General features: G+C 37.8%; 1 protein-coding gene across 1 annotated transcript; it reads right to left on the bottom strand.

Moving 5' to 3' along the window:
* Positions 1 to 5,627: 5,627 nt before the first annotated feature.
* On the bottom strand, positions 5,628 to 6,949 carry LOC103704911. The gene is made up of 2 exons (XM_008788416.4): positions 6,544 to 6,949; positions 5,628 to 5,938 (listed from the first exon to the last, which is right to left on the bottom strand). Exons 1-2 carry the CDS (start codon positions 6,712 to 6,714, stop codon positions 5,861 to 5,863), a joined length of 249 nt encoding a protein of 82 aa, XP_008786638.1. The 5' UTR covers positions 6,715 to 6,949; the 3' UTR covers positions 5,628 to 5,860.
* Positions 6,950 to 8,812: the final 1,863 nt, after the last annotated feature.

An 8,812-nucleotide genomic window follows, 5' to 3' on the forward strand; every position in this document is an offset into this window, starting at 1 on the left:
AGGGAGGAAAAGGAGACGACGGTTTTTTCCGCGTTTAAAGGTTGGGGGAAGGAAGGGAGCGGGAAAGCCGGAATCTAACGGTTTTCTGAATGGTTGTCGGATTACCAAGCCCAGGTTTCGAGGGAGAGTAGTTGAAGACCAAAGAAAGGGAGTGGACGGCGTCTGATTACCTTTGTTTAGAGCTTTGGGGGACATAGCTGGAATATATGATGAGTGATTTTGGATTTACTGGTGAGTTCCAATTTATGCATGCTATATATGATAGGCATCATGATGCATAATTTGGTGAAGCCTGCGAAGATCCGATTGCATATAGGAGACGGGCTCCTCGAAGTCATTCAGAAGGACATGATGCAGCTACAGATGATCTCGCACGAATAGTTGGATCCATGGACATATCAGACTCCAATTCGTATTCTAAAGCAGCCACAAGTAGTCTATGACCCATACGGATATAGATGTAGATATGGTGCATCTGAGACATCTTTCAGTGGCTACTATCTTACGCAGCCTGAAGCATCTTATGGGTCGGATTTTGCTGCCGGTTTATTCGGATGGGCTCCTTCACAGCTGTTTTATCAGTCAGAGGATAATTTTTACAGTCAAAACTTCAACTAGAGATTCAAGAGTACTTACAATTTGGAGTGCATTCCTTATGGATCAACATACAAGACTACAATGCCGCTCAGTTAGAGGGGCGGGCCGATGTGTTTCCTGACTGTATACAAGCGGCGTCGCTACTCGACGAGATTGTAGATATCGGTATATGTTGTACTTCAAATATATATAATTGATCGTATTATTTTATATTTTCCATCTCACTACTTAATTTGAAGATATTTCATTTTGCTTCTTGTAGCATGCAGCATCTCACTAATCATTTTATGATTTGTAACAATTTAAAATAATAAAATGAATCATTTAGATTAAATCGGGATCATAGAAACACCAAAAAATATCAAAGAAACATTTAATTAGACTTAAAATCTTTAAAAAAGTTCAAAAAGATTGACACCAATTAAATCAACTTGAAAAAGTCCAAACAAAAAATTGGGAGTGCCAGTACAGAAGTGGCATGTCCAAGCGTACCGTGTGTTGGTACGGTAGCGAACTGGTACCGTTCCGATCCGTTTGCCGATCAGTATGGATCTTAATATCGGTTCGTATCGGTTCGGCGGACTTTGATTTCTACGGCCAAACAGATGGCGATTAGTAGTTCAGACAGTTCGGTGATGTACTGATCTATCCGCTGATCAATACAGGTTGGGGTACTAGTTTGGCGGACCTTGATTTATACGGCAAAATTGATGGAAATTAGTAATTCAGACCAGTTGGTCGGTTCCATGAAAGCTATCCTTGAATAATTGATCAGCTAGTTGATTGATTTAAGAGTGGATACGGACAAGATGTCACGTGGTGTAGACCATGGACAATCAGCGGGTACATATAGCCCGAGTAACCATTGTGGTTTAAATTTCCTCAATCTAGAGATCGAATACGTTAATATCTCAAGCAATAGATCATATCTGCAGCAAAACTTAAAAGCACCAATTAAGCAACGATCAGCCCCTTAAGCACATCCAGCTGCATACGAGGAAGCTTGCACCATCCCATTTAGATCCACGGTCGAAAGCTTCATCACAGCTGAGCTTCAATAAATCACTGCACTGGAAATCCATAGACGAGTTTATAAATGAGCAAGTCCATTGACACCCAACATTCGAGTTTCCCACCAGCTTAGACGCTGACATCCTAACAACCCCCCCCCCTAAACAAGCGAACTGTCCATTTACGTTGCTCCAAGCAATCATTATTTTTGCTTCACTTGAATGGCCGCTGGGGTGTTGTTGTCGAGTATTTCATGGGTGTCAGAAGCCAAGTATCTATATATCCAACATTACTAAATATCAAATTCTGAGATAATGATGAGGAAATTGATATCCAACATTACTATTTCTTATTTCAGGATATCAATGCTGCAGAAATGTTCGATGCTGTAATATATGATGTAAATTAATATAATATAAACTATTATTAATATTATTGTTATTACTTTATTAAGGATAACTAGAATATGCAGCATACAATGCAATAATCTAATCAAATATAGCAATATAGAATATCATGCATGTAATTTTTATTTTGTTATATGATTATTCATATAAGTGTATGATGATTATATGGTTATGTGTATATGTTACTTTAGGAATTCTGTGCTTGGATATATTGTTGATATCATTATTAGATATTGTTAGTACATAGAGACAATATTCTACATTATTCACCAAGTTTATTTCATGTCATAGCATTGCTTGAGCAAGACGAATGTTTGAGCTCTATTGCCAAGTTAAAGAAAGCCTGACCACTGCTTTCCTTGCATCAGCCCCCCACCCAAAACTCAAAAAATAATGGAACCTACTAATTCCACAATGCTTATCTAGGAACATCAGAACCAATGACCATGGTATTCAAAAGAGAGCTCACAGTAAAACCAGTTGTTTCTTATGCTTCAGATATTATCTCAACTCTCAATTAGTTGATGCATTTCAAATGGGACAAGGCTTGCACATTCAATCTACAACCAAAATCCTTGAGAAAAAAAAGATCAGAATATGTCAGTTTTCCATTCAACTAGTTTTGGCCCAGAGGATACTTATTCTAGCTTCATGCAGAAGTTAGAAATTAAGCTTGCAGGGAAGCAAACCCTAGTAATTCGTTTTATCAAAGAGAAAGGTCATCTTCACTGCATAACTTGGATTTTTAGCGAACTACAAAAAGCAATAACCACACCAAATATGAAAACACCATGGTGCTTATGATGCATTTCTGCTGTTCATCTATACCATTGCAGAGGGCTCACTGAAATGTGATGATGAGTGAGGCGGCAGTGAAGACAATCCTTTTACCATGGCATGGTGAAAAACAGCAGAAGAGGAGAAATCTGCAACGAGGTTAGAGGTTGGAGCTTTTTCTACTATTTTGAAAGGAGAAGCCAATAAAATTTGAAGCTAAAGTCAGACAAAACAAAACGATCGAACATTTTTAGAACTTTCAGCGGTTGAAAAATCAATTCTGTAAAGAACAAATAATCAATAATATATATATGACCACTCGATGGGCTTGCCACCAATCATATGATCAATTGTACAGACTGAGTATTGACAAAGTTTAGCCCGATAGCAGGCCACTAAGGTGCAGAGGTTATTTGTACTGAAGAAATTACAAGCAACTAAGGTTAACCTCAAGATGTGGAGACTTCAGAATTTTGTATCGTACAAGGGTGGAATGGGGTTACAAACATATTCTATTACCCTACTAAATAATCCTAATAGTTAAACGCCAGCTTTATAGATTGCTTTTAGCTGAGAATTTTGAAGCAAAGGCTCAAATATTCTGTGTGAGGTGGCTCAAGTTTAGGAGAATTCCGATGCTCAAATTAGATCATGATTAGCAGAATTCAAATGCTGTATTTTTTCTGCAAGTCTACAACCAAGTCAAGAACTCCATTTTCAAGATATGGAGGAATTTTAGATGGAAAATCACTCAGATATTTACAACAGAACTATGCTGGTTCAAGCTCCCATGCTCTACATACACCCCCCCACCCCCCAAAGATTAAACTTCAATCAACTTAAAGATATTAGTGGTGCAAGAGTAGGAGATCAACTATGTAACATTTGATCTAACCTCCAAAATAGTGCAACATTCCAACTACACCAATTACCAGAAATTGCATTTTACTAGCTGATGCAAAGCCTGCGGACATGAAACTACGAGCTATAAATTTCATCTAGGTGACCTGTGAAATTCTGAAACTTTCAAGATACACGTGCATCTGAGTTTTATGCTTGAACCAAGCATACAATTGAGAAGTCGAATATTTAGCCATTCTATACAGTCCTTATTTCCCCATTTTGACTTTTCTAGCTTATTGTGGCCTTACTGAATCCTCGTCGCAATTTCTTACGCAATGTTGGAGGATGCTTGCTCTGTTATACTAACCACTGACCATCTCTGGAAACTTTTAACTGGGATTAACATTTGGTCTTTTACACCTTTCAAAATCTCATTTGGTCCTCCAGTCTTTTTGTACTATCATTCCAACATAAAACTCTTGACCTGATTGATACATTGTGATGGGTTACTGTGGAATGTTTTACATGGAATACATCAAAATTTGAACTAGTCCCGGCTCTCCAACTGCTGAGGCTAGCTCAAAATCCAAATAGGGAACTCATTGGTAATATGTCCCCATTAGGGTATCATGGCCTTCCTGAATCCTTGTTGTACTTTCTTACGCAATGCTGGAGGATGTTTGCTCTGTTATATATTAATCACTGGCTATCTCTGGCTACCACCCTCATTACCTAAGGCCCCCCCTATCATTCAAAAGAAAATGACATTCAAGGTGGAATGCAATCATGGTCAATAAGAAAATAAAAACTACCAGAAGGCTTGGGTGACCGATATCATATGGAACTTTATGTAAAATCAATAGCAAGTTCACCTGCACTGTTTGCTGGTCAGGAATAAAAAGATCTTTATCTCAAAGATGATCCCCTGCAGCTAAGCTGGAAGGAAAAAAAAAAACCCAACGCTGCAACAACTCGGGATCCACGATCACCAAAGTTTGACTTCAATGAGAGATGCAACTCATGTTATAGACTATTTAAATGGATTGTTTAATATGTCTGCTCGAATTGCTTCAGTATACATGTATGTGCCAATACCTTTCAGATCAACAAACCAATGGACGCAATTGATTATTCTAGCTGATAATATGGACATGGCTTACTCTAGCTGAAATTATGGATATGAAGCAAAGTTTTTGCTCCAATACCTGAAATGAAACAGAACATTTAAGGATAAAAACAATGAGAGAACGCATTGTGCAAGGCTTGATACAAGTTCTGGTTGTAAACTTGTCATTGAACAAACAATGGTCATAATATCATGTCCACATTCACATAAGAGTTTCAGGACATCGATATGAAGCCAAGACCTACTAGAAGAGTAGATTGAGATAGATGAAACAAAAGCACATTGGCATATCTGTATATTAACAACCAAAGTCCTTCTTATCAAAAAAAGAAAACGACCGACATCTAATGGCTACTCAAATTTCCTTCCAACAAAAAGAGGAGATTACAGCTAAAAGGAGCTCCAAAAAAATTCAACATTCAGAACAATAAACTAAATGCCAAATGAAGCTCTAAATTCTAAGCCAAAGTAAATACTGAAAAGGCCTTCAACCACATTGACAGAAAGCAAACATCCAACTTAACCCTCTAGAAGATTATGAAAATCAACAAAACTGAGTTGCTGAACCACTATTTGAATTACTGTTGAAGTGTTGATATTGATGAGATTGAAGCCATTGAAAAAATTATTGGCTTTGTTCCACTAAAATAAAAATCCTCACATACCCACCTAACCAATTAATTCAGCTAGTGGGTCATTGACATCAGAATTTCCATCATTACTCATATTGCATTGACAAAATATCAAAAAGCATGCCCCAAAATACATTGCCGAATCACTATCCAATTTACTGATAAGCACCAATGAATCAAAATTTATAAACTTATTAGATTTACTCTGCACTACAATTTTAAAGACACCCAGCATTAAACAAATTCATCATGTGAATCATCAACATAAAATCAGGTTTTTAGTTCATACACTAAAACAGATTCCACAAACAAAATAAAAAAGGTACATAAATCATGAGAAACAATAAAACCAAAAAGGAAAAACATTATTCCAAGCAACAACTCCTAACAATTATCAACTGCATTCTAATACAACAATAATAGATTACGATTCAAAAGCCACAACAATTGCCTTCACATCCTCTTTCTCACCTTCCCTTCATCACTCTCCACAGATACCTCCCACTGGCCATATCCAGAAACACCCAGAACCCATCTCCAATCACCTGACCATGTAAAGCCAATTGACCAGAAACTCATCAGAATTCAGACAATTTCTAAACAAATGAATCGATATCCAGAAAAAGATGCTAAAGGATTTATCTTCTTTAAATGAAAATAAAAAGCCCATGAAATGTCCATACAAAACTCAATTCAACAAAAATTCCATCCTATTGTAAAATTTCTAAACAATTGGAGACGTAATCATTCATCCCTCAAAACCCAGAAAACACCGTAAAAATGGTGCACTTTCTTTAAACTAAGAAAAAATCACAAAAAATTCCATTAAGCCCAATTCACCAACAAAAAAAACATATCAAAATGCAGGAATCTAAATCATTTAACAAGTACCCATTAGTCTCCGAACCCAGTCATGGTAAACACAGAATATTTTCTTTCTTGAAATTAAAAAAAAACCATCAATCGTCCATATAAAACTAGATTCACCGGAAAAAAAACAAGATTTTTAAATTAAAATTAATAAAAAAATTCACCAGAAACCCACGAAAACGTTAAAATTCTCAATAAATAAACGACTGCTCATAAGCCCACCAATCATGGAAATGGGGAAGAAGGGTTTAATTTCGCGTAACTTAAAGAAAATCTCAACCTTTCTCGCATCGAAGCGTCGGCGTTTCTTCGAATCGCCATCGACGGAGTCCTCGATCTCGGACGAGTCGCCGAAGATCGGGTTAGGGGGAGGTGACCGGACCGTCTTCCATGCGAAGTAGCCGGCGAGGGTGGCGGAGAGGAAGACGAGGATCAGGCGCAAGGGACACATTGCCGGGAGGCTTCGCCGGCAGCCCGGCCACCGGAATTCGATGCCGGGAGCGTTCAGGTCACCGACAGTGGACGGAAGATAGCCTCGCGGAGGAAGGTTCCGATAGCCGCCCCTCTCTCCCTCTCGCCTTTTCTTGTTTTGTTTTTTTTTTTTTTCCAATTTGCCGAGAGCTCTCGGTTGGGGGGAAGAGGGAAGAAGGGCGAAACGGAAACCGAGAAATACTCGCCGGCGATTGAGAACGAATCTTGGCGGGAAAAGGTACCAGGATAGCGTTTTGATGACCGCCACGTCATCCTATCATAGAAACAGACGGCTATCAAAAATAAATCTAATATACGGTAATAAAACACGCTGTGTATGGCACCACGCAACTCCCGTCTGTTTGATAGCCATCGGATGGAGAAATTATTGCCTATACTGTGTGCATCTGTGTAGCCATACACGCAGCCAATCACAACCGTTGGTTCAAAATCACTACTCAGTTTTGACGGCTTCCCGTAAAGGCAATTACAGCACCCGGTATTCGAGGGAAAGGACGGTGGTAAGAATTCGGATAACTAAAATATATAAAAGTAAATAAAAATGTAATATATAATGTAGTAAAAAAAAAATACAGCAAAATATATGGTATCACTAGTTCATTGTGCTCTTAAATCAGCTGTGAGTAACTCATAAAAAAAATATAAAATTACTTTAAGTCATGGATAATTAATAGTTTAGGGGTCCTTTGTTTCCGGAGAATAATTTGGAGAGTCATTTGCAAAGAGTTAAAAAAGAGCGACTCAACAACTTTTATGGTAGTCAAAGAATATAATTATCTTGATTTAGTATAGCAATTAAAATAACAATATTTATTTGTATAAATAACATAATGCCTCAGAATGCCAAGTGCAGAGTCTAGTTAGCTTGTCAAAGGGTTATCACCAAACTCCTCTACTACCAGGAAAGTTGCTCTTAGCACTCTGAGGCATTCTATTTTTAGCTTTATTGAGAGCATCCGTACTCGTCATGTATGATTCACCTGCCTTAGCACAAAAAAAAAAAAAAAAAAAAAAAACCTCCTCTACTGCCACACTAGGTAGACTTGTGATTACAAAAAGGTCAGGAAAGAGAGATACCAGTGGACTTCTATCCACCCATCTATCCTTCAAAAAAGTCTTCCCGGTACCAAGCTTAAATCTCTATCTACAAAGAAGAAATCCTCAGTTTTTAATACACCTTCCGGGAGGGTAGATGCCACTGCTACTCTAGGATTAATCCAAGAAGCTGGAATCCTTCGAGTATAATAATTTAAAGTGGATGTTTGGAGAACTCGAGGACCATGGGAATGAGAGGAGCTTCCATCACCATTTGCTAAGGAGGGAATAGTTAAAATTTCTCAACAATAACTTCCAGTCCTACTTGTCCCTTACGAAGACACACCTTGGCCTAGCTAACTCGAGGACCATGGGGATGGCTCCCTTAGATTTTCACTGAAGAATCCAAATCTGAATAGGGTTGATTCTTGTGGAGGAAATAAAGAGTTTGTTAACTCTCCCTTAGATTTTTCACTGAAGAATCCAAATCTGAATAGGGTTGATTCTTTTGGAGGAAAAGAAGAGTCCGTTGACTCAATCTAACCTAATCTCGCGTTATACTGCAGTCTGTTAAGTCTTCAAATTAGTAGCCCGTTTTAAAGAGGACTTCTTTTGAATAAGCTACAGATGTCCTCCCAAAGGGGAATAAAAAAGGCAAAGGAACCATTTTAGAGCTAGGCCCAAGACCACCACAGATATTAAAGTCGCATCCCATCAGCCTATTGAATTGCCACAGTAAACAAAAATAAAATAAAACATGCTTTACAAATATCAAAAATTTCTTTCAATATAAATAGTTGCAGGACATTCTAGATCTGGTAGCATTTTCATAATTTTATATGTGATCTTTAATAAGTTCTATTAACAGGATTTTCAACCAAGAGTTTGAGATATTTTATTAGCGAAAACCTAAATGTAACAAAGCAGGTAAAAAGAAATCAAAGATAAGTGCTTTACACCAAGGAAACCATAGAATTCATAGGCTACAACCATTGAAAAGAAGACTGGCCATATACAGAGGG

Source organism: Phoenix dactylifera, chromosome 8 (assembly GCF_009389715.1).
Source record: "Phoenix dactylifera cultivar Barhee BC4 chromosome 8, palm_55x_up_171113_PBpolish2nd_filt_p, whole genome shotgun sequence".
NCBI lineage: Eukaryota > Viridiplantae > Streptophyta > Magnoliopsida > Arecales > Arecaceae > Phoenix > Phoenix dactylifera.

Coding starts and splice junctions, on each gene's coding strand:
- LOC103704911 (XM_008788416.4), bottom strand. CDS start 6,714: ATGTGTCCCTTGCGCCTGATCCTCGTCTTCCTCTCCGCCACCCTCGCC. Junction 5,939..6,543: donor GACGCTTCGATGCGAGAAAG/GTTGAGATTTTC, acceptor TTACATGGTCAG/GTGATTGGAGATGGGTTCTG.